Source organism: Branchiostoma belcheri, unplaced genomic scaffold (assembly GCF_001625305.1).
Source record: "Branchiostoma belcheri isolate BF01 breed outbred unplaced genomic scaffold, Haploidv18h27 scaffold31, whole genome shotgun sequence".
NCBI lineage: Eukaryota > Metazoa > Chordata > Leptocardii > Amphioxiformes > Branchiostomatidae > Branchiostoma > Branchiostoma belcheri.
The window spans coordinates 634,571-659,542 of record NW_017803921.1 but is presented as its reverse complement, the minus strand read 5'-3'; the positions used below and the strand labels follow the sequence as shown (position 1 = coordinate 659,542).

Here is a 24,972-nt window from a genome sequence, read left to right as displayed (position 1 = left end):
TGAGTTCAACTTGAAAGAAATCAAGGTACAAAATAAAATTTTGAGATTTTCTATCCATCTAACAAAAGTGATACTTGTAAAGTTATTTGGGTCAGTGAAAAACGAGGCATATATAAAACGGTGACGATCTTCCCCCACCAACCTCTGCTTGGAGAGTAGTGAAAGTACTGCCTGACGCAAATTACTTTCATCACCCCTACATTACAGTGGATCGGTCCAAATCACGTGTACAGGGGCTGATATGCCAGGCCCCAATTTCTGCGACCGCTGATTGGCTGGAAGCTGGAGTAATTATTATTCCGGGAATCTGATTGGCTACTGGATTAAATTCCCGATCAGGAAGACGGTAGCGTGGCCTGTATGTAGATCTCTTGTTGATCTACTTTTCACAGACAGAAGGGTTCTTTTCTGGAGGCGTTTTCTCGTTTACTGTCTTCAACGCAAAGATCACAGGTATTTTTACGCTATTTTAATATATCCTATCAAAATTATAAAGATGTAGTTTAGGCATGAGATATTCTTGTTTAGAGTGCTGAGGCCCAGTAAAATCTCTCAGCTAGTTTGGACTCGCCAGTTGCCATGTGCCGATGTGGCATGTGTGGTTGCATCATGTTGCTTTGCCCAATTTTCTGTCCTGAACTACTAGTAAAATATGTGTTCAAGTAACAGAATGTACCTACTTATCTAACGTTAATGTTGCTAGTACTGCAATTAGTTTTCTTTGCCTTTCTCGAAGAATACAATCGCACGTCCACAAATTTACAGATGTTGTTTTGTTTTGGGTAGTGCATGTTGGTAAACATTAGCGTGAACAACAAGCTTTGTCCAATTTTGACTGTTTGATTTTAACCATCTACATCCCGTTTATAAGACACGATATTGCTGATGTAACTGAACGTTTCCTATCGTCCGATCTAACAAAAACAACGTATGTCCGGCCGGGTCTATTTTGGTCCAGCAAGACTTCTCTATACACGTGGTCACAGTAGGGGTGCACAATCGCACGATTTGAACCTGAATTTTCTATTTTTCCGACAACAGATATGTTAAGACTTGAGCCTCTTATCCCTTCATAGAAGTAGGATAAAGGTCTGTGGGTAAAGTCTATGGGTTCATAGCTAGGTCAGTTCCAGCAGCAGTTTGATTGACACGCCCTGGTTCTACTGGTGACCCCGCCCCCTGGCTGACCCCGACTGTTGCATCAGCTTGTCTTATTGCATCATTCAATAGTTAATGACATTTAATGATAGTTAATAGGTTATTGGTAGTTAGTTCTCTAGGCTGAGAATCAAACATTTTAATTAACAGTTACAAAAGATGAAAGAAATTCTATGCATATTTCAATGTTGTGTCCCAAGGGTGGGAATGGGGGTAAATGGAGGGCGTTGCCTTTGTTGGCCTAATTCCTGACATGCCACTCTACATGTGGTTACAAAAACTCAGTGACATTGATAATTTATTAACATGTATCTAAATTTAAAAGGATGGGGCATGCAATTTTTTCTGTAAACTGAGAATAAGGTTAACCGTTACATTTATTGTAAGCAAAGGTTTCGTTTTCACGCCATGCTTTAGTTTTTGTGTAAGAAGACTACTTGTCTATTAAGACTGCTTTTCCTCAGTCCCCTGGGTTGTCTCAAACAATTTTGACTGTATTTGAATGTATGACGTTGACTAGATTTCTACCTTCACTCTGTAGGTGCAACATGTGTGGTATATGGGCGATATTCGGCAGTGATGAGGATGTGTCCAAGCAGTGCGCCAGCGCGCTCAGGATCGGACACCGCGGGCCCGACTGTTTCCGTCTCGAGAACATCAACCACTTCAAGAACTGCTGCTTCGGCTTCCACCGATTGGCCATCGTGGGCGACATCTACGGCATGCAGCCAATGAGAGTCCACAGATATCCCCAAATATGGCTGTGCTACAACGGAGAAATCTACAACTACAGAAGGGTGAGTGCAGTTTTTGGCTGCTTTTTCTCTGTGATGTCCCTTGTTTTTTTTTTTACTGTACCCAAGGTAAGGAGGTTAAATTTTAAAAGAACATACCTCTGCCTTGATGCCAAGGAAATGAACCTTTTAACTATGAACTGTCATTTGTGGCTTGTTTGTGTGTGTGTGTTCCTGCAGTTGCAAATCACACAACACAGCATTGCCATACATCCCTCAATGCTGCCCTTTCTGTCTTCCACACAAGAAGTACTGCACGGCAGTATGGGTAAGGGGGCAAAGTCTGCCATGTCTGATCACCTGGTCTTTTCTGATCATCTATAATATAATATCACAGGTAGCTGAGCAGTTTGGGTTCAACTATGAGACAGACTGTGACGGTGAGGCCATCATCAGTCTCTACATGCACGGTGGGATCGAGTTCGCTGCCAAACACCTGGACGGAGTCTTCGCTTTTATTCTCCTGGACACACAGCAGAAGAGGGTGGGTAGTTTTCAAATCTTGCACGCAAGTTTTAAGAGTATTAAGGCCAATTAGAAACTGTATTAAAAGCACAGTACCCGGTAACTATTATCAGGACATAAAATTTTCATATTGGTGACAACCTCCACACCTACAAAAAACCTACACAGACCTGCATATACATTAGTAATACAGGGGGTATTTTGAGCTTATGCGATTTATGGAGGGACGAACGAACATTTATGGAGAGTATCAGTTCCTATTATGCCTGTCAATCCTGTTATGCGCTATGATGTGTTGTAGAACGTCACCATAATGTTCAGCCATCTTGGTTTTATTCAGTGTTTGTATGCTTCTGTTCCAGGTGTACCTTGGGCGTGATACCTACGGAGTGCGTCCCATGTTCCGCCTGCTGAAGGATGATGGCTTTCTGGCCGTCTGCTCGGAGGCTAAGGGTGAGTGCCTTTTGTAATAAAAGTGTTAGTTGTTGGGGAGTTTGTGGTCTATGTAAAACAAACGCTTGCCATGTAAAACATAACTAGACAAGAAATCAGACATTTCAGACTTCCAGAAAGTATGCGATCCTCCGTTCCCCCACTGATTCCTGCTGGCTCCTGGACAGATTCTGAGACTTCACATTCTCCCCATTTCCCGAGTCAAACCTTTTGCCATCCTGTCATTCTGCCTGTCAATCTTCTACCCACATGCTGTCAATCTACTAGTTCTCTTTCCACACAAACAGATGCACAAACCCACAGCTCAGCCTCCCAAAAAATACTTCCCTACCCTACTTTATGGTCTTTGAAGACCGACGAATGCCTACTATATAATACCTCAATTAATAAATGTTTGTTTTTTTGACTACAGGGTTGATGGGGTTGAGCCATGGCCATGATGATCACGAGGTTGACATTGAACCCTTCCCACCTGGTCACTTTGCGTCATACGACCTTAGTCCCAACGGCAAGGTCACCCTGAGGGAATGTGCCAGGTTCCACAAGATCGGAGACATGCCCAAGTACGATGCTCTCGTCAAGCCACAGGGTAAGGTTGGACTTCTTGCAATCTTGGTATTCTTTTCCCAAATTTGGTGCCAACCAGCTACCTTAGCCGGCTGAAGGGTAAATTTGGTTTTAGAGAGCTTTAGAGATCCTGCAAAGCATATGCTGTACCCACTAGGTTATTGCTGTGGTCAACTTTACTAAGTCTTGACTATGGTTGTTGTTGTTTTCCAGAGGAGAACGACATTTATGCTAACATCCGAGGTCTGTTAGAGGGGGCAGTGAAGAAACGACTGATTGGTGGTCGTCGGATCGGCTGCTTGCTATCAGGTAGACTGATTTTTATTTTTTGACTGCTATAATTTACTTGAAGCCAGGGCTGCTTAACAGGCCGTCAGCTGTTACAAAGGGCTGACTACAATGTAGAGATTGCCCCACTGACCAGGACATGGAAACGAACATATAATGTATGACAGTCATTAGGGCAGCTTGCTACATTTGTATATTTGCTCCTGAAAGGCCATTAAAATGATTGTACCTCCATCTTAAATTTGATTTGATAAAGCTCTAAACTTCATGTTTTTACTCATTGTCTGCTAACCAGGTGGTCTGGACTCCAGTCTGATCTCTGCACTCCTGCTGAAGCATGCTAAGAAGTCTGGCATCATCTACCCCGTCCAGACTTATGCCATCGGGATGGAGGGCAGTCCTGATGTGGAGGCTGCCAGGACGGTAGGGATGGATTTCTTATTCTTTATCTTACCTTTTGTTTAGCCTGGATGCCAGCCTTTTTACCAGTAGCTTTCGTATGTTCTAAGTTGCTTCCTTTCCAAAAAGACTGGCCCTGCATGTATGCTGTTTAGAGTCAAACATGTTTTCAAGTGAATGTTACAATGGATGGATTTTACTATCCTGCATCCTTTTAAGTGTCTAGATTAGAAAACTATATCAACAACATGCATCTATGCCTGCAGATACTGGTAGATTTTTTACTTGTTGATTCTGTAAAAGTTGGTCATACATTTTGAGAACAGTATTCTAGAACAACTCTTCATAGTCTCCACACCAGTGAGTACAGATCCTAAATGTATCGTACTTAGTTACTTATCCTCCTTATCCCTTGCAGAATATAAGGCCATGACTTTTTCTTTCCACCTGGGCCTGTCCTTGGTCACCTTTTGAATATATCTACCCTACAGAATTTCCAGAGACTGATCAGTGATGCATTTTTGGTTTTTAATATTCATTGTATATTTTCCAGGTTGCGAAGTACATTGGCAGTGAGCACCACGAAGTGTCCTTCACCCCAGAGGAGGGGATCCAGGCCATCGAGGATGTCATCTACAGTCTGGAGAGCTATGACATCACCACCATCCGGGCATCTGTAGGTCAGTACTACTGCAGCTCTCACTTGTCTGTGATCATGATTGGCTTATTGGACCCAGAACTACCAATAGGATTCTTTACCACTGTGAAAACTAGTCAGTACAGTCTCCAACACTATATATTAACAGACAGTTCTCAGTCTGACAACAAGTCTATCATGTTAGAGTTATGACATCACCACCATCCGGGCATCTGTAGGTCAGTAGTACTGCAGCTCTCACTTGTCTGTGATTCTTATTGGCTCATTGGACCCAGGACTACCAATAGGAGCCCAGAATTCTTTACCACGATGAAAATCAGTCATCACAGCCTCCAACTAGTGTTATATTATTATTGACAGACATTTTTCAGTCTGACAATAATTGTTTCATGTTAGAACATATGCATAATCAACAGGATTAAAATATTTCTGATTCTCCTGATGACTCAAACTTTGAAAAATGTCTGACAATACCCAAAAGGGATTGGCCATCAAGCTTCTAGAGGCCCATCAGTAGAAGGGCTGCTAGAGGCTTGTATATTTTAGCCAAGCAATCACCCAGGCTCCCTTTGGGTTGTGGAGGTAAATGTTGGCTGTCTGTTCCAGGTATGTACCTGGTGTCCCAGTACATCCGCACCAAGACAGACTCTGTCGTCATTTTCTCCGGGGAGGGATCTGATGAGCTCGCTCAAGGATACATCTACTTCAACAAGGTAGGTGTGTTTTTACCCTGGTCATGTTGTTTTCACACGTATCGGTACTTTATATCCTGAATCTATGTGTGGATTGTACAATTTGTACAATTAATGTAATGTAATTACCATAGCCTTAAACATCGCTAATGCCACACCAGTTACATTTATGTGCCTTATGTTGGACATCACATGTGATTGATCTTATTTGGGCAGTTTCATCCAAAGACTTGAAAAAAGAGAAATAAGTTAACCTGCTATTGAGTGTAAAGATCTGCTATTGAATATAGATTATGACCTGTTAATGAAGTGTTTTTACATCTCCAGGCTCCGTCTGCAGAGGAGGCGGATGCGGAGAGCCGGCGGTTACTAGGTGACCTGTACATGTATGACGTCTTGAGGGGGGACAGAACAACAAGTGCTCATGGGTAGGTCAGAGGTCACAAGTGACCAATCAGAAATAATATACCAATCTCTTAGACTCTTATTTCAAGAGGAGTTCTGCTAACTTGTATTGCTGTATTGGGTGGCTGAGTTGTTGGTTTGTGTTGTCTGGACAGAGTAGGTTGACAGCACTTTGGTTGGGGGAAGATTGACACACAGAATCACATGAGTTCAAAGGTCTCAAAATCTGGCATGGCCAGGAGCCAGCAGGAATTAGATCAAGAAGAGGGAATTCAGGAAGCCGAGAATTGCATACAGTACTGAATGCATACAGTCTGAAATCTCTGATTTGTTGTTCCAGCCTGGAGCTGCGTGTGCCCTTCCTGGACCACATGTTCACCGGCTACTACCTGTCCCTGCCAGCCGAGGTCAGGCGAGCCAAGGACGGGATCGAGAAGTACACCCTGCGCAAGGCGTTTGACGGAACGGGCCTCCTGCCCGATGAGATCTTGTGGCGCCCAAAAGAGGCCTTCAGCGACGGTGTGTCGTCGGTGAAGAAATCGTGGTACGAAACCCTCCAGGAGTACGTGGAAGAGCAGGTGAGAAAAGCTTTCGAAAAAGCTTGCTGTCTTTTGTCAATTGTACATGTGGCATTAAGTCAGGTAAGGAAAGTGTAGTACAGTCAAACTTGCCCAGGCAACCACCTCTATAAGATGGCAATCTGGCCATAATGATCGCTTTTTTTCAGTCCTGATTCTTTCTCCATATACGTAAGCATTAAGGCACTTGCTAAGCCAACCAACTTGTACTGTTTGGGTCTTCAAAATGGCCAAATCTATAGCCACCGCATCATTTTCAAGAGTGTGGCCAAAAACGTTTTTGATGATAAAATACTAGGAATCTTGATGGCCAGTTGGAAATAAAGTTCTTCTTCGTCCTTTCCTCACAGATCAATGACCAGATGATGGAAGATGCCCCCAAGACCTTCCCGTTTAACCCTCCACGTACCAAGGAGGCTTACTACTTCCGCCAGATCTTTGAGAAACACTTCCCCAGCAAGTCCAAGTGGATCCCTTACTACTGGATGCCGCGGTGGAGCAAGACCAACGACCCCTCTGCTCGCACACTCAAACACTACAAGGAATCCTCAGCCTAAGGAGAAGAGACACCTTGCAGTGTGTTGCAGTACTGCAATATATATTTCTTGCCAGAAATGATGGTTTGATAATCAGTGATGTCACCAAAAATTTTTAAAAATTTAAGTTTTTGAATAATATAAAACGTGCAGGTAAAAACATGAAAAGTTTGTACTGTGGCTGTGGCCTCTGGATGTTTGTTGTACCATTCTGTGCAATTGAAAGTTTTTGCTCCACTATTGGTGATTCTTGTATTCCCTCATATTTTCGTCCACTTTGGGAAGAAATTGGCAGTTGGAAAGTAATTCAAATGTGCAGTTTTTACTTTTGATTTTACAGTTTATTGAATTTTTTCATTTCTGTTGATGATTCAAGCAAAGTTTAAAATGTCACTCAGGAAGCGATTCCAAAAAAGGTATTTTTATTCCAGCTCATTGACCGAAATACGGATCATGTTTTCGTTACATTATTGTGATCATTGCTCACAAATTTTTGGTGTTTTCCATGTGTAAAAATTATGAATAAGAAGCCCACCTTTGAGATTGAAACATTTTGTTTAGGAGCATACTTCACAATAATTTATAGTATTTAGTGGAACACATGTCAGTCCATGTCAATTACAAACTTTCACACTCTCCACACATTATAGACAATGTGGAATATTGCAGTAACTCAATAAGATACAGTACACATTATTATTTAATACAATTCAATTGAAAAGAGGAATCTTAAAAAGTGAGTTGTTGACTATCAGTTTAGTGTCTGGCTACTTCTATCCTACCTCTTGAAGTTACCGCTTTGCCTCAAATTGCTGAAATCAACAAAAGGGAAAGTCTGCAAATATGGGATGTTTTCATTGTTGCAAGATGGCAGATACAAGAACTGGTACTTGTGAATAATACCCGTTGTCCTGTGGTAATGTGATTTTTCATGTCACATTCTGGCTCCTTTGTATCACGGGAAGGCTTTTTTTCTCAGCCTCCAAAATTTACACTTAAGATTTGTAATACTTTATATTTTAAATGTCCCAAACTTTACTATCTAGTAGCCACAGTGTTTGCCAACTGTGAAACATGATATTTATTTTATTGAACGAAATATGGTATTCTTGTGGTGAGGTTGTCAAAATATAGTCTATAGCAATCATGTATAAAATTAGCCAATAGACTAATGTATCTTAGTAGGATCAGCTATAGCACAGTTTAAGCATCATGAACTTTATGGGAGTTTTTCCTTGATTATTTTATGAATTAAATACCATTCTGCAACATGTTGTTTCTTTCAGAATTTGTTGGTGTGCCACTTATTAGTTACCTAGGACAGTCTTGTAGGTGTGTCATTCAGGGACAGGGACACTAATCTTGCTGGTGTGTCATTCAGCACCAAGGACAGGGACAACAGTTTTGTTGGTGTGTCATTCAGCACCAAGGACAGGGACAACAGTCTTGTTGGTGTGTCATTCAGCACCAGGGATACCAGTCTTGTTAGTGTGTTATTCAGCACCAAGGACAGGGACACCAGGCTTGTTGGTGTGTCATTCAGCACCAAGGACAGGGACACCAGGCTTGTTGGTGTGTCATTCAGCACCAGGGATACCAGTCTTGTTAGTGTGTTATTCAGCACCAAGGACAGGGACACCAGGCTTGTTCGTGTGTTATTCAGCACCAAGGACAGGGACACCAGGCTTGTTCGTGTGTCATTCAGCACCAGAGACAGGGGCAACAGTCTTGTTGGTGTGTTATTCGGGGACAGGGAAACCAGTCTTGTTGGAGTGTCAAAACAACATTAACACAGTTACACACAACTTGAAACAAATACGGATGACTATATCAACTATGTCTTATGCGTACGTGTTGATTTACAATGGCGGCGTCGCCTTGCTACGTTGACTTCCTTAGTATAAAAATCACACCAATGCGAGCCTTTGGTATGAATATTCATCTTAGCAGGAAAAACTTGCTAGTTCTTCGTAAGTCATGATTATTGTTATGAATACACTCCATGTGAGTGCGAGCTGGTATTTTCATTAGAGTTCATTTCTGGCTGGGGAAACGCTGTGGAAAAAGTGCTCCAGAAAATCAAGCTATAGAGGAAACTAAACAGGGAGGAGGCCCAATTTTCTGGGCTCCAAGCCATGTCTGCTTAGCCCGGATGTACGGAAGATCAGTACGATATGGACATGGACAGTATCAGCACATGGCAGAAGAGGTCTCGTCCCTTTCTTGACTCTGTAGGTGAGTGTCTTAAGATCTAGCCGAAGACTTAACTTCGCCGTCTTTATATGCCGTGACTCTGAGATGGCGCACTCCAGTCTGCTTGGTTTGGTCGTATTTTTGACATGGAGCGGAGCAGGCCACACAGCCTCCTACCCGAACCTGGAATGTTGTTGTTCGACAAAGATGGACACGTACGAAGGGAACTTTACGGACGATACTACGATACTCATTTGCTTCAAAGCTTCTTTCCACTCCATTCAAAAACCTTTGCCACCCAGTCTGAAACGATACGAAATATGGAATCAGAACATCCCAAATATGACACAGGGGGACTTTCCTAGTCTCGAATCTTTGGAGTCACTATCCGTACGCGAGAGCCAGGTTGTGACCATCCAACCAGGATCGTTTCAAACCTTACCGAATCTGTCACAACTCTCCATAACCGGGAACAAGATCGCCCGCTTGGAGGCCGAGACTTTCAGGGGACTGACCAAGCTGGAATTCCTCAACATGAACTACAACCGGCTACACTATATAGATGACGCGGCATTTGCTGGGCTCACTGGACTACGAAAGCTTTCTCTGAGTCGCAACTGCCTTTCCAGTATTCCGCGGGGGACAGACCAGTCCCCCTGGCCCCTTGTGCTCGACATGACGTGGAATCCTTTAACGTCACTCATCGCAGCTGATGAGCTGAAGCACGTCTCACGGCTGGTTTTGGCTAAAAACGGTCTCCCGTGCGACTGTAAGCTGCGCGATATGAAGAGATGGATGACTAGAAACAAGCAGTGGAGCATCACATGTGACCCTGGCCCGTACAAGAGACTCGGATGGTTGTCTCTGGACGATCTGAAGTGTGACTACAAGGTGTCTGTGTCCTCAGACTACGGGACGGTTACAGGTAACGTTTCGCTCACCTGTCAGACAGACTGTCATGAAGGTCTAGATCTGACGTTCTCTTGGATCGCTCCAAATGGAGACCGTCTGTCTTCAACCCGCGAGTACTCCAGAATCTACACCGACGCGAGAGAATCGGACTGTAAGGAAACACCCGTCACCAGACGTGAAACAAAGAAAACGTGCTACTCCGTGCTGCACATCCCCACACTCCGTCGCGGGATGGAAGGTCGGTACACTTTGCCTGGTCACGGCGAATCATGCTAACGACGCGAATGCGTCCACTGTGCTCACTTTCCCCAGCACCGAGCTTCCAACAGACGAGACAAGCACAAGAACCTACGCGAACATGTACGCCTCTCAGTCCCAAACGACAGCGAGGGATGCCACAACACCCGTGGTAGGCAAGGGTACAACTCGCCCTGATCGTGGACTTTCTCCGATGCAACTAGTCCTGGTTGGACTGGCGCCTTTCGCTGGATGCTCCGTTATCGTGATGGTGATCGTTGTTTGTGTGAGCAAGTGTAAAGGAGACCGTCAGCGGGACAACGCCAATGGACACAGGAGAAGATACTACGGCAACGATGACCAGATCTCAGGCACGGACGCAGAAGCCAGAGGAGTCAGCTACGAAAATGACGACCAGTTTTCGGACACAGATGGCGAAAACGGTGTTCATTATGAAAACGACGACCAGTTTTCGGACACAGACGGTGGAAAGAGAAACGAATACGAAAACGACAACCAGTTTTCGGACACGGACTGCACACACGGAGGTCAGTATGAAAACGACGACCAGTTTTCTGATGATGACGATGTTGCGAGCAAGCATCCGCGCCGGACAGTCCCTCTCAAGTTGCACGGTAGGAAACCAGGAAAGACACCTTCGATTGCAAACGCCAAAAGGACCCGACCTTCTCGCCACCAGAAGAAGAGCCTGGGTAAGAGAAAAACGACAAGAAGCAGACGTAAAGTCAAGAGTAACGTGTTACGTGTCATTGCAGACGTCCACGCTCAAGCACAAGCAAGCGGACAATACGACAACGACAAAAAAGCAACAGGACTCTGCCACACTGCGACTTCGAGCAGACCCAAAGTCAAGAGTAACGTGTTACGTGTCATTGCAGACGTTCACGCTCAAGCACAAGGAAGCGGACAATATGACAACGACAAAAAAGCCACAGGACTCTGTCACACTGCGCCTGCAACATCGAGCAGGCCAAAAGCCAAGAGTAACGTGTTACGAGTCCTCGCCGAAGTCCACGCTCAAGCCCAAGCAAGTGGACACTACGACAACGATACGAACGCCACTGGAATCAACAACAGTAAGGCCACGACATCTTCGGACAATGTGGCGTCAGACGACGGTCAATATGACAACGAGAGACCAGTCACAGATTCAGTCACAACGCCGGCGTCAGAAGCCACCAAACGAAGTAATGACGGGAGCGACTCAGACCAGGACTACATGACGCTCCCTAGTCATTCTCCGGGAGAAGACACTGGGAATGGAGAAAATGCACAATCTGAGGGAAAAGCGGACGACAGGAACATGACATCCACCTCAGCATGTGCTGATGATGTGTCGTCAGACAACGACTATATAACGTTCCCTGGGGAGGAAGATGCCGACGGGAAAACAAGAAAAAAGAAAGGACGCGAACCAGACAGAACAACGGACGGACGCAAGACAGACTTAGACACAGCTTCATCTAACGCAGAGCAAGAGTGTGACCACACCTATGTGACGTTTCCTGGGGAGGAAGATGATGAAAAACAGAAAAGAGAGGCAGAAAAGAAGAAGGGGCGAGTGTCACACCTAGACACGGCTTTATCCAACGCAGAGGACAGCTCTGAACACACCTATGTAACATTTCCAGGGGAGGAAAATGATGAAAAACGGCAAAGAGTGGCAGATAACAAAGGTGAACACATGCTAGACATAGACACTGTGGACGACTCTGACCACACCTATGTGACGTTTCCTAACGAGGAAAATGATGAAGAACACAAGCGAGTAGCTGAACGCCAAATTGACCAAGCGTCAGACTCAGACGACATTTCTGATCACGTTTACGTGACATTTCCTGAGACAGAAAATGTGAAGGAAGAGAAGACTGAAACAAGGGCTCAAGAAGGACACTTGCCTGACTCAGAAACGGACTCGTCCAACGCAGAAAACAGCTCTGACCACACCTATGTAACTTTTCCTGGGGAGGAAAATGACGAAGAACGGCAAAGCGAGGCGGAAAAGAAAAGTGAACACACGCGAGACACTGATTCGTCCAACTCGGGGGACGACTCTGACCACACCTATGTGACGTTTCCTAGCGAGGAAAATGATGATTATGAACGAGAAACAGAATGTCAAAATGGCCAAGCGTCAGGCTTGGACTCAGGCGACATTTCAGATCACATTTACGTGACATTTCCTGAGACAGAAAATGTGAAGACTAAAACAAGAGCTCAAGAAGGACATGTGTCAGACTTAGACACCCCTTCATCTAACGTAGAGGACAGCTCTGAACACACCTATGTGATGTTTCCTTTGGAGGAAAATAATGAAAAATATGAAAGAGAGGCAGATAAGAAGGAAGAACGCGTGCCTGATGACTTAGACACTGATTCGTCCAACACAGAGGACAACTCTGACCACACCTATGTGACGTTTCCTGACGAGGAAAGCAGACATAGAAGCAGGGAAGACTTAGGCACGGCTTTGCCTTACGAAGAGAACAGCCTTGAACACACTTATGTGATGTTTCCTGGCGATGAAAATGCCGCCGAGAAAACAAGAAAAAAGGACGGACGTGTTTTAGACTTGGACACAGCTTTATCCAACATAGAGGACAGCTCTGACCACACCTATGTGATGTTTCCTAGCGAGGAAAGTGGTGAAAACAAGCGAAAGACAGAACACCAAAACGGTCTAGCGTCAGACTTAGACTTAGACTCTGTTGTGACCAACTCAGACGACGTTCTTGATCATTTTTACGTGACATTTCCTGAGACAGAAAATCCAAAGGAAGACGAAAATGAAACAAAACTTGAAGAAGGACACTTGTCTGACTCAGAAACTGATTCGTCCAACACAGAGGAGGACAGCTCTGACCACTTCTATGTGACGTTTCCTGGACATGGGGAGGAAAATGATGAAAAACAGCAAAGACCGTCTGGAAAAATGGGCGAACCCGTGTCGGACTTAAACACTGCTTCGTCCAACACAGAGGACAACTCGGGCCACGCCTATGTGACGTCATCTGGGGAGGAAAATGACGAAGAAACAGCAAAGAGAGACAGCATTTTGGGCTGGGAAGACGGTAGGACATGTGTCAGACTTACACAGCTTTATTTAACGCAGAGGTAGTGCACAAACCGTGCCAAATATGCTCAGGTGACTTATCTGACCAGGACTTACAACATAATGTCCGTGGAATAATCTCAAAGCATGTAAAGGTGAGGGGTGTTACAAATTTGCACAAAACAACCGGTTTATTTACTCTCCAAGCAGAGGTTGATGGGGGGAAGATCGTTTGCTTTTTACGTATGGCCCTTTTTTGTCGCTACTCCCTCTAGTTGGTGGGGGTAGCGACAAAAGACGGGCCATATATAAAAAGCAAACGATCTTCCCCCATCTACCTCTGCTTGGAGAGTTGGTTTATTAACATTCTGTATCAGCCATTTCAGATGAAAAGATGCCTACTACACACCAGCCATGTGAGAAATGCCGGATCTGCGTCACGACTTGCTTTGAACACCGTAACAACATTCTGAGTGACAGACTAATTTCTAACGTTTATATAACGTAAGGTGTGATGAATATTACAAGTGTGCGGTTATAGAGGTACAAGAGTAGACTTTGTAGAGTCAAACTTTGATTTCTAAACTGTGATGTTAATGTACCGGTATGGATTATCTTTGAGAGCTTGTTAACACATCTATTCATGTTAAATAACGTAAAATATATGAGTAAAAATTCAATTGGGATTCAGATGTGAAAATGATATGAAATCAGAATCAAATTCGCTGCGACTAGTTGTAATGTTGTTGTGTGAATATGAATAAAGCAATGTTTGAACACTGTTTTTCTTATCTTTATTAGGTGTGATCTAGATAAGACGCAGACAAGACTTAAGCGCAAATTTCCGCCAAGCTTTTAGTTTTAGTTACTTTTAAATCTGAGATAAAATCTTTTAAGACAGATAAGATAGTCTAGCTATAAACAAGAACATCACTTTAGCTTCAATATTAGATACGTAATATCTAGATCTACTACTAACTAGTCATTACTTTGGTTTTGGTGACCAACACGCTACAGTTGAGACCCAAAAGTAAATTCACTGTTACTACAGGTCCCGAGAATTAGACTTCAGCAATGTTTCCAAACAGAAGAGAGCTTCGTATGTTTTTATCGCACAACACCTAAACTAACCCCTAGTCACCTATCCCGGAGTCACTTTCAATCGGGCTAAAAAAAACATGAAACGAATTTCCAGACGGTTGCGTCTAATTATGAGCCTCATGTGTTAGTCATTCAAACACGCTAAAAGGAGTCAATATGATATAGCGCCAAGAGCTAAACATGGGTATTATAACACGTACGTTCGTTTGTTGATGTTTAGGAGCTGCGGATATTGATGTTACGCATTAGGTTTGCCTACAGCAATATTTCATGATATGGTCAAGGAGTAAATCGGTCTATTGACACCACCTGCTTGTGACATCACCAATGTGACAGCAGGTCGATTTGAGTATTTTATGAACACAGGATAAAAAAAAAGCCATGGAAGAGACGACTGCAGACTATATTTATTATATACTGAATGAAAAAAATAGAGGGCTAAATCGACCATGTCTTTTCGTGCAAGGCTTGTTTTAGAATAATGGCGGACTCGTCTTGCCACGTGACTTCCTTGGTATACAAACGACTATAATGTATTTGTATTAATATTCAATTCAACAGCAAACACGTATTAGTTATTCGTAAGTCGTGGTTATAACTATGCATACGCACAACGTGTGAGTCCGGGCTGGTATTTTCATTTGAGGAGATTTCTGGCTGGATCCGAGAAAGGCTGTGGAAAAAGTGCTCTTGAAAAAGTATGAAGGAAGCCAAGAAGTGGGTAGGCTTGAGTTTCTGGGCTCCAAGCTTACCGGGATGTAGGAAAGGTCAGCACAATACGGACATGGACACGAGAGAACCGGCCTCGTCCATTCTTCAAGTTTTCTTGACTCTGTAGGTGAGTGTCTCAGAACTTAGCTGAATACTTTTGCCTGGACGTCTTGTACAGGCGTGACTCTGAGATGGCGCACTCCAGTCTGCTTGGTTTGGTCGTATTTTTTACATGGAGCGGAGCAGGCCACACAGCCTCCTACCCGAACCTGGAGTGTTGTTGTTCGACTAAGATGTACGCGCACGAAGGGAACTTTACAGACGATACTACGCAACTCATTTGCTTTAAAGCCCATTCTTTCCACTCCATTCCAAAATCGTTGCCCCCCAGTCTGAAATTATTCGAAATACGGCATCAGAACATCCCAAATATCACACACTTTCCTCGTTTCGAATCTTTGAGGCTACTATTCATACGCGGGAGCCAGGTTGTGACCATCCAACCAGGGTCATTTCAAACCTTACCGAATCTGTCACAACTCTTCATAACCGAGAATATGATGACGCGCCTAGAGGCCGAGACTTTCAGGGGACTGGCCAAACTGCAAGTCCTGAACTTGGTCGATAACCGGCTACACTACATTGATGACGCGGCATTTGTTGGACTCGCCAGACTACGCAAGCTTTTCCTGAGTCGCAACTGCCTTTCCAACATTCCGCGGGGGACAGATCAGTCACCCGGACCTCTAGAGCTCACGATGATGCAGAATCCTTTAACGTCACTCATCGCAGCCGAAGAGCTGAAGCACGTCTCACGTCTGGTTTTGGCTAAAAACGGTCTCCCGTGTGACTGTAAGCTGCGCGATATGAAGAGATGGATGACTAGAAACAAGCAGTGGAGCATCACGTGTGGCTCTTTCCCGTACAAGAGAATCCGATGGTTGTCCATGGACGATCTGAAGTGTGACTACAAGGTGTCTGTGTCCTCAGACTACGGGACGGTTACAGGTAACGTTTCGCTCACCTGTCAGACAGACTGTCAGGAAGGTCTAGATCTGACGTTCTCTTGGATCGCTCCAAAAGGAAAATGCCTCTCGTCAACCCGCGAGTACTCCAGAACCTACACCGACGTGAGAGAATCGCACTGTAATGAAACACCCGTCACCAGACGTGAAACAAAGAAAACGTGCTACTCCGTGCTGCACATCCCCACACTCCGTCGCGGGATGGAAGGTCGGTACACTTGCCTGGTCACGGCGAATCATGCTAACGCCGCGAATGCGTCCACTGTGCTCACTGTCGCTGGCACTGAGTTTCCAAGCGGACGCCAGAAAACAACAAACGAGACAAGCACAAGAACCTACACGTACATGTACGCCTCTCAGTCCCAAACGACAGCTAGGGATGCCGCGACACCGGTGGGGGGCAAGGGCACAACTCACCCTGGTCCTGGACTATCTCCGATGCAACTTGTCCTGTTTGGGCTGGCACCTTTCGTGGGATGTTCTCTCATCGTTGTCGTAATAGCTGCTTGTGTAACCAAGTGTAAAGGAGCCCGTCAACAGAACAACACCAATGGACACAGGAATGCTGCGGAAAAACACAACGACGAAAGCAATGGCCATTTTTCTGGCACGGACTCAGTCACAGGAGTCAGCTATGAAAACGACGACCAATTTTCCGACTCAGGCGGCGACAACAGAGTTCATTATGAAAACAACGACCAGTTTTCGGACACAGAAGGTGCAAGTAAAGACGTGTACGAAAACGACGATCAGTTTTCGGACACAGACGGCGCAAACGGAGGTCAGTATGAAAACGATGGCCAGTTTTCTGATGATGCCGTTGTGAGCAAGCATCCGTACCGGACAGTCCCTCACAAAGAAACAGGGAAGACATCTTCCCTTGTCAAGGCCGACGGGGCCCGACCTTGTGACAACCAGAAGAAGAGCCTGGCTATAGCTAAGAGAAGAGCGACAAGGAGCAGACGTAGAGCCGAGAGTAACGTGCTACGCGTCGTTGCAGACGCCCACGCTCAAGCGCAGGCAAGCGGACAATATGACAATGACAACAATGCTAGCGCTGTGGGACTGAGCGACGTCGAGGATGCGACATCGAGCAGACCCAAAGTCAAGAGTAACGTGTTACGCGTCCTCGCAGAAGTCCACGCTCAAGCACAAGCGAGCGGGCACTACGACAACTGCAAGAACGCCGCGGAACGCAGCAGCGTTGAAGTTGCGACATCTTCGGACAATGTGGCGTCAGACGGCGGTCAATATGACAACGAGAGACCAGTCCCAGATTCAGTCACATCGCCGGCGTCAGAAACCACCAACCGAAATGATGACGGGAGCGACTCAGACCAGGAATACATGACGCTCCCTAACCATTCTCCGGGAGAAGATGTTCAGCGTGAGGGCACATCAGAAGACAGGGACGCTGCATCCACGTCTGCATGCGGCGATGATGTGTCAGAAAACGACTATGTGACGTTTCCTGGGGACGAAAATTCCGACGAAAAAACAAGAAAAACGGACGGACGCGAGTCAGATTTAGACATCACAGAGGACAGCTGTGACCACACCTATGTGACGTTTCCCGAGGAGGAATATGCCGACGGGAAAACAAGAAAAACGGACGGGCGGTCAGACTTAGACACAGATTCGTCCAACACGGAGGAGGGCTGTGATCACACCTATGTCACGTTTCCTGGGGAGGAAAATGATGATAATGTTGAAGAACAGCAAAGAGAGTCAGAAAAGAAGGACGGACAAGTGTCAGACTTGGACACAGCTTCATCTATCTCTGAGGACAGCTCTGACCACACTTATGTGACGTTTCCTGATGAGGAAAATGATGAAGAACAACAACAAAAAAGAGACGGGAAAGTCGGGCGGACATGTGTCAGACGTAGACACAGCTTGGTACAACGCAGAATGTAACGCTGACCACATATGTATGACGAATCCTGGCATGGACAACGCTGAAGAGACAGAACGTCTAAACGAACACGTGTCAGAATTAGACACTGATTTGTTCAACACAGACGACATTTCACCTTTATGTGACATTTCTGAGACACTCTAAATGAAAAGATTTAGCAGTACTACCAACAAGTGTTGTAACAAGTGCACAACAGTGCCAGATACATGTGTGCTCAGGTGACTTATCTGACCAGGACTTACAACATAATGTCTGTGTAATAATCTCAAAGCATGTAAAGGTGAGGGCTGTTACAAATTTGCACAAAAACAGCCGGTTTATTAACATTCTGTATCAGCCATTTGAGATGGAAGGATGCCTACTACACACCAGCCATGTGAGAAATGTCGGATCTGCGTCACGACTTGCTTTGAACACCGTAACAACATTCTGAGTGGCAGACTAATTTAAAACGTTACGTGTGATGAATATTAAAGCTGTGGAGCTGTCAGAGTACAAGAGTATACTGACTTCTTTGTAGAGTCAAACTTTGTTTTTCTAAATTTTGATGTAAACGTACCTATGGTGATTTTTTGAGGGTTCTTGAATATAGCTGTTAATGTTTAACAATGTACAATATATGAGTATAAAGGGCAATTGAGAGTCAGAGGTGAATATTTTACAAAATCACAATGCAGTTCGCTGAGACTAGTTGTAAAGTTGTTATTGTGATTATGAATAAAGCAATGTTTGAATACTGATTTCCGGGTGGCCATTGGACTAGAAAACGCAGGCAAGATTTAAACAAGAGCAACTTTCAGCCAAGGTAGTTTAATGACTTTTAAATTGGAGGCAAGATCTGATCAAAGACAGGATAGGAATGTGATCAACAAGAACTTCATTTTTTTCTGCTTTAACATTAGATAGGTACTAGAGTTCTGTGATCTCATACCTTTACCAGATGATGTTAAAATTTACGACTGAATATTCTCATTGATTATGCAAATAATATACTCAAGAACAATATCGGTTGAACATATTCTCTACCCAACGTCAGTCTCACATACAAAGGGCATTTCTCATAGATTTTGTTGCAAATAAGGTCCTGGAGTGACTACGTCGGCTTTGGTGACCAACATATGCTTACAGCTGAGTTCTAAATCCACTGTTCCTACTTCAGCAATGTTTCCATTCTAGATACCTCAACATGTGCGTCCACATGCTGGAATGTTTGCAGTTGTTAAAAGGAGTTTTGGTAAACTTTGCATTACCAAAATCCTAATGCATACATGTAGGGCCCGCTCGTAGGCCGTCTGTCGTCCTACAATAGGATTTGTGAGCAGGCTTTGACAGAACCAGGCGTCTGGAAAGATCTAAGTCAGCCTTTTGGCAACGTACAGTACAGCTGAATGTTGTAAGGTACATGCACGACAATTCTAACTTTTCCACAGGAGTGCACTTATATGTGTATGACCAGGCACTAACTTAAACTTACACTCAGTCACTCCGTGTCTAAAACAACTCCCATTATATTGGACGTGTTGGAGCAAAGTCCCCTCATACTTAAATACGACGGGGTAGATCGTGGATTCTGAATTTTCTCCTTTTTACCCCAGTCCTATTTTCCAGTCTTCTTCTACAATGGCCGCTATCAGCAATGTGACTTTATGTGTCCTGGCTATAATAATGGTCACTGGAGCCAATGCAGGTAAGTTTATTTTTAATATGTAGTAGATATTGCTCAGAGGAGTTACCCGGATGTAGAATATTGTAATTTGTAACCCACGAACAAATCTGTTCTGCAAAGACGACCAAGACCTTTGATAAAATATTCCACCTATTCTCGCTATTATTATTATTATTTTTTTTTTACAAATTTTCAGTTAGCAAAGATCTTTAGAGTACAGACTATTCTTTATACATATGCTAGGCGCTGTTTGCTGTTTACAACAGCCGAGTATGACTGAAAATTAAAGTCGGGAAAGCCATATTCTGCATGGATGCCATCAAAAGAGTGAACTGAGTGGTAGAGCGTTCGACTATGAAAGCGACCCGACGTTGTGCCCTTGGGAAAGGCGCTTAACACGAAATTCCTCAGGTTGGGGAAAGTCGTATTGAGGTCACTTGGTGGCGCCGAATGGCAGCCGCACAGACACTTGCGACAGTTCCACAAAAGTGTGTGTGGAGCAAATATGTTACATGCATCATGTGTATTATGTGATTGTAAAACTTGCATCAACTCAGCGCTATAAAAGGCTGCGATTGCACGGGTAATGATTGACCAATAAACCATTTATTAATTCGGGAAATGGTGTAATACCTGATTTCCTGTTCTATGCAGCACCTTGTGACCTGTACTCGGTCTTGGATGACCCCTGGCGAAGCTTGACTCTCATTACAAACGATCGTCACTGTGACAAGCCCGGCTATGAGGATTCCACTGGACTAACCGAAGGTGAGGAAGTATTGTTTTGGGTGGCTGAGTTGTGGGTTTGTGTGTTTGTTTGTCCGCATGTGGGTGTGGAAAGATTGACAGGAAGTATGACGGGAGGTCAAAAGGTCATGAATTGAAATGGGTGAACTTTAGGGTAGGATGACAGCACATGGGTGAGGAAACATTGACAGGCATAATGATAGGAGAATACAGGAAATTGGGTCCACTTGAAGGTCACGAAAACCCAAGGTGCTTCAAGGAAATCTGAAATTTCCGAAATCAGTCTGCAGTATAGCCGGTATAACCGCCCTTCGGCGTAACACACCAGCTTCGCAGGCACGCGGCGCGGCGGCAGCTGGCTACATTACATTGTATCAGACATTTACATCTGTTTATACCGAAGGTTGGTACCGCTTCACCGGGCCGGCGGGGACCCAGATGCCGACGGTCGCGCCGGGTGCCACCCACCTCTGCGGCACCTTCGCACCGGTGTGGATGAACGGGCAACACCCAACTGTCGCTGACGGGGTGGTCACGCGTCAGGTGCTGCCTCTCTATTCTGTCTTAATATAATGAGATTGAAGACGAACAATATTTTATTATGGATTGTTCACTATATGATGATAAACGCACAATTAAAAGCTGTTCAACCTTCTTTCTGATTACTCAACGGAATTTGTTAGATTTCATGCTATAAATAAATTCAATTTCATTCTAGAAGGTACTACTAGTAACCCTTACTGTTTACAAATAGTTAAATATATAAAAAAATGTTTAGACCTTAGAACAAGGAGTATAAGTTGATTTATCTATTGTCTTGTACGTAGGTTAATTTTATTGTACCCACGTATCTGTGTATGTCTACAGGTAGTCAAAGACCTTACGAAAGTCGCTCTACTTTTGTTGTGTCAATAAATTTAATTTGAGATGCGGTCTTTGTATGTGATCCCTAGGCGTGCGCCTACCGGGACTCTAACTACCACTGCGCCTGGAGGTGGGACATACAAGTGGCGGCCTGTCCCGACGGGTTCTACGTGTACTACCTGATACATACCCCTACCTGTAACCTGGGCTACTGTGCTGGTATGAAGTTTTTATACCTTCGTGTACGGAGGTTTTGGTTTCAGTGTGTTCGTTGTTTTTTGTTTTTACAAAATATGCATTAATGGATTTAATATATGAATGTTCTTAACAGAAAACGGAGCTGGCCCCACAGTTGTCAGTACGACTCCAATGATGACTACTTCTCCAGTAACAGGTATTCTACATTCGTATAACTGTATTTCGATGACCGTATATTACACACTGTCTAGGCATTATAAAGTCCACCAAATGATGTACAATGTATAAGAATCTAATACCAATTCACCTTATACTACCTAGTATTTTTACGTTTTGTTGAAGTTACCAAATATTGTATCTGTACAAATGATCGTTGCAAAATTTATCACGATATGTTTTGGAAGACGTGCCCTCGCCACCTGTCCACAACTCGCTATGCTACAAGCTGTCAGACGTCACCAGAGACTACGAGAGCTCTACGCAGGAATGTGCCGCTATGGGAGGCAGTCTGGCGCTGATCGGGGATGCAGGGACACAGAGTTTTGTGGCTGAACTCATCCGAACACACAGTAACGCGAGTCACTGGGCCGGGAGTACGTCACCCGCCGTCCACTGCTCCTACACTGGTCTGTCTGCTGGGATAGGTAACTTCTCTTATTTCTCAAGCCCCTGTTACAATTTGCCGAATATAGACTCCCAAACACTACCACTTGAACTGCCCTTTACCATGGTTAAGAGTAAGTCAGGAGAAATGACTGTTGTTGGCTGCTGTTTGGCGAGGTTGTCTACAAATTTGACTCAAGTTTAACTCAAATTCGGAAATTGAAAATCACGAATAAAACTAGAAATTCACATCAACTCTAATTACTTCACTGTGGTATGAAATCTTCGATTTATTGCTACTTGTTTACGGTCGTATTTTCCCCCCAGGCCACGAGCTATGGGCCTCCGGACAGCCTCCCATATTTTGCGTGTTCATGGACAGTAGCGCCGACTTCAAGTTGAACGTGGCTGTCTGCTCAGAGAAACACGGATTCGTCTGTCAAAGTGGTAAGCTTTAGTTAGATCAAGCTTCTAGATTTTAGTTTTCACAACTCTATAAATATAATATTTTTATGACTTATATACTTTACAGGAGCCGTGTTACTTTTGAAAACGTGTACATTCTCTCTCTCTCTGTGTGTGTGTGTGAGTGTGTGTGAGGAAGAAGAAACAGAGCAAAACAAAAATGTGTTTTCCTTCAAGGTAAACATCTCTTTATTTATCCGAACGTGTTGTCCAGACATAGTGATGTGTCAGCGTGACGTGTGTCAGAACGGCGGGACCTGCACCTCATGTTTTGATGACGCACACAAGACCTGCACCTGTCAACCCGGCTACACCGGGCACCGCTGCGAAACGCGTATGTACAGCTTAGGTTACATACATATAATAAAAAGAAGTAGCCGATTGGTCTCTGAGCCCTTGTCCTGCTGGCATTTTGAACACAATATTTATCAATAATTCCATTTCTTATTCAGGTCATAGACCCTTGACTTTTTTTGCGCTGCTGGGGCATAGTTTCGCTGCGGTATAACGCGTTCATGTTGTGCCTGTCCTTGGTGCTGAACGCCTTCACTTATGCATACTTCATACGATGCGCATACTGTGCAGGATTGTTTAATGTCGCTTGTGCCGTGCATCGAACGGGTGCAATAGTTTAAAAACTTGAATATTCAACTCAATATTTGCGATATCGTAAGGTTCAATCACTTGGCTAAATACGCGAACTGTCACACTGCATTACTACCTAGAGGACGCATATCAACGCGGTATGGTTTTCTTTCAGATCTGGACCTTTGCAACCCGAACCCGTGTCCGTTCGACTGGAACTGTGTGGACACTGGCGGGTCTTTGATGTGTATACCGAAAGGTACTGCATGTAATAAACGCAACGTTGCATTTCTACATGTATATGCATAAAGTTAGCAATCAGTAGAGCGATTACTCAAGCCATCACTGACTTGTTACTAACGCTATTGCTGAAATGCTTTGAAAGGCTATACCTATCAAGACAATATCTATGTGTGTGCTTTGAAAAATATTTGTTGAAAACGAATTTTCAACTCCTGACTAGACTAATTTAAAGATGTTCAAGTTGGCCCATTTGTGGTATAGTTCCATATTCTTTACAGAATCTGTATCTTCATGGTGTTGTTATCATTACATTTCTCCGTATACTACAGCTCATGTCCGGCTGTCAGAGCAGAGTTTGCACAGCTGTACTGTCCAGTCCTGTCCAGTAGGACTGGCCTGTAAGGAGGACGGACCTGGAGGCTACTCCTGCGTGCCCTAGGGCGTGTATCCACGGACAAAGGCCTGGGCATAGCCATTCAAGGATGTTCTGTAATTTTGCATTCAAAAGTCTAGAAGCTAAGGTTAGGATAGAACAAGAAGTTGTGGGCACTTCAATATCTGTAAGTATAATATTATCACAGAGAGAGAAAGAGAGAGAGAGAGATCTAGAGAGAGAGAGAGAGGGAGGAGAGAGAGAGATACACACACAAACAGGCCAACAAACAGCACAGTCCTTGGTGCACACACACACATACTGGAATGCATGAAAAGAATATAAAAAATAACAACCGTACACTAAGTGAGCATTTGATGACAATAATGACCAAGTTGGTATATTTTGAAATATCACCTTTTTTGGCACCCAAGATTTTACATTCCCAGATACATGGATATAATCACCATATTTCCTTTACAAGTCATTGATATAAATCTCATTTAGTATTTACTTTGATGATCTGAAAATATCTTCAGATGTTCCTGGACCAGCATCTACACATGACTATACAGCCAGATAGAAAGAGATCTCACATTGAAATAACAGTTGTGAAAAGAACCTCAAAAGTCTTATTTTACGAATTTAGTGTAATAACAAATAGAATACAGAAAAAAAGGATGACTTCCCCATAGCAAAACCACCAAGCAACTTTAGAAGTTGTTTCACATTACAAATACTACACCAAGAATCTTCTTGTAAGACTGCAAAAATAACCAAAGCAATATCAAACAGTACGTGCATTACAACTTTGTACAAATCATTCTTATATACTTCTCTTTTGCATATCTTAATCTTAGACTAGCAGCATACAAAATCAAGAAATAGCGATACTGTACAACACACCCATTTGTGGGACACTTACCTTAACAACTTTTACGCTGTCCAATAATGATTTAGCAAGCAAACAAATGCTAATTGTATAACAAGGGCCAAGCAAGACATGACAAAAACATCACTACCTACTGCCTAATAAGCTTAGCATAAATTTTATGTGTCAAACTT

At 43.9% G+C, this 24,972-nt stretch overlaps 4 protein-coding genes across 4 annotated transcripts; all 4 read left to right on the top strand.

Annotated features, from left to right (window-relative positions):
* The first annotated feature begins 321 nt into the window (after nucleotides 1-321).
* Nucleotides 322-8,264, top strand: LOC109474677 (asparagine synthetase [glutamine-hydrolyzing]-like). Its single transcript, XM_019775025.1, has 12 exons — nucleotides 322-453; nucleotides 1,700-1,955; nucleotides 2,290-2,436; nucleotides 2,780-2,870; nucleotides 3,283-3,459; nucleotides 3,651-3,746; nucleotides 4,021-4,148; nucleotides 4,678-4,804; nucleotides 5,389-5,495; nucleotides 5,802-5,902; nucleotides 6,220-6,457; nucleotides 6,808-8,264. Exons 2-12 carry the CDS (start codon nucleotides 1,707-1,709, stop codon nucleotides 7,012-7,014), a joined length of 1,668 nt encoding a protein of 555 aa, XP_019630584.1. The 5' UTR covers nucleotides 322-453; nucleotides 1,700-1,706; the 3' UTR covers nucleotides 7,015-8,264.
* A 1,027-nt stretch (nucleotides 8,265-9,291) lies between these two features.
* LOC109474434 (dentin sialophosphoprotein-like) lies at nucleotides 9,292-13,610 on the top strand. Its single transcript, XM_019774729.1, has 4 exons — nucleotides 9,292-10,336; nucleotides 10,428-11,769; nucleotides 11,938-12,016; nucleotides 12,101-13,610. The coding sequence occupies exons 1-4, from the start codon at nucleotides 9,292-9,294 to the stop codon at nucleotides 13,472-13,474; spliced, it is 3,840 nt and encodes a 1,279-aa protein (XP_019630288.1). The 3' UTR covers nucleotides 13,475-13,610.
* A 2,167-nt stretch (nucleotides 13,611-15,777) lies between these two features.
* Nucleotides 15,778-18,162, top strand: LOC109474433 (clumping factor A-like). The gene is made up of 2 exons (XM_019774728.1): nucleotides 15,778-17,221; nucleotides 17,351-18,162. The coding sequence occupies exons 1-2, from the start codon at nucleotides 15,778-15,780 to the stop codon at nucleotides 18,160-18,162; spliced, it is 2,256 nt and encodes a 751-aa protein (XP_019630287.1).
* Nucleotides 18,163-19,695: 1,533 nt separating this feature from the next.
* LOC109474432 (neurogenic locus notch homolog protein 1-like) lies at nucleotides 19,696-23,973 on the top strand. Its single transcript, XM_019774727.1, has 9 exons — nucleotides 19,696-19,850; nucleotides 20,484-20,597; nucleotides 20,980-21,119; nucleotides 21,530-21,659; nucleotides 22,043-22,282; nucleotides 22,569-22,688; nucleotides 22,921-23,040; nucleotides 23,467-23,550; nucleotides 23,864-23,973. The coding sequence occupies exons 1-9, from the start codon at nucleotides 19,784-19,786 to the stop codon at nucleotides 23,971-23,973; spliced, it is 1,125 nt and encodes a 374-aa protein (XP_019630286.1). The 5' UTR covers nucleotides 19,696-19,783.
* The last annotated feature ends 999 nt before the right edge of the window (nucleotides 23,974-24,972 follow it).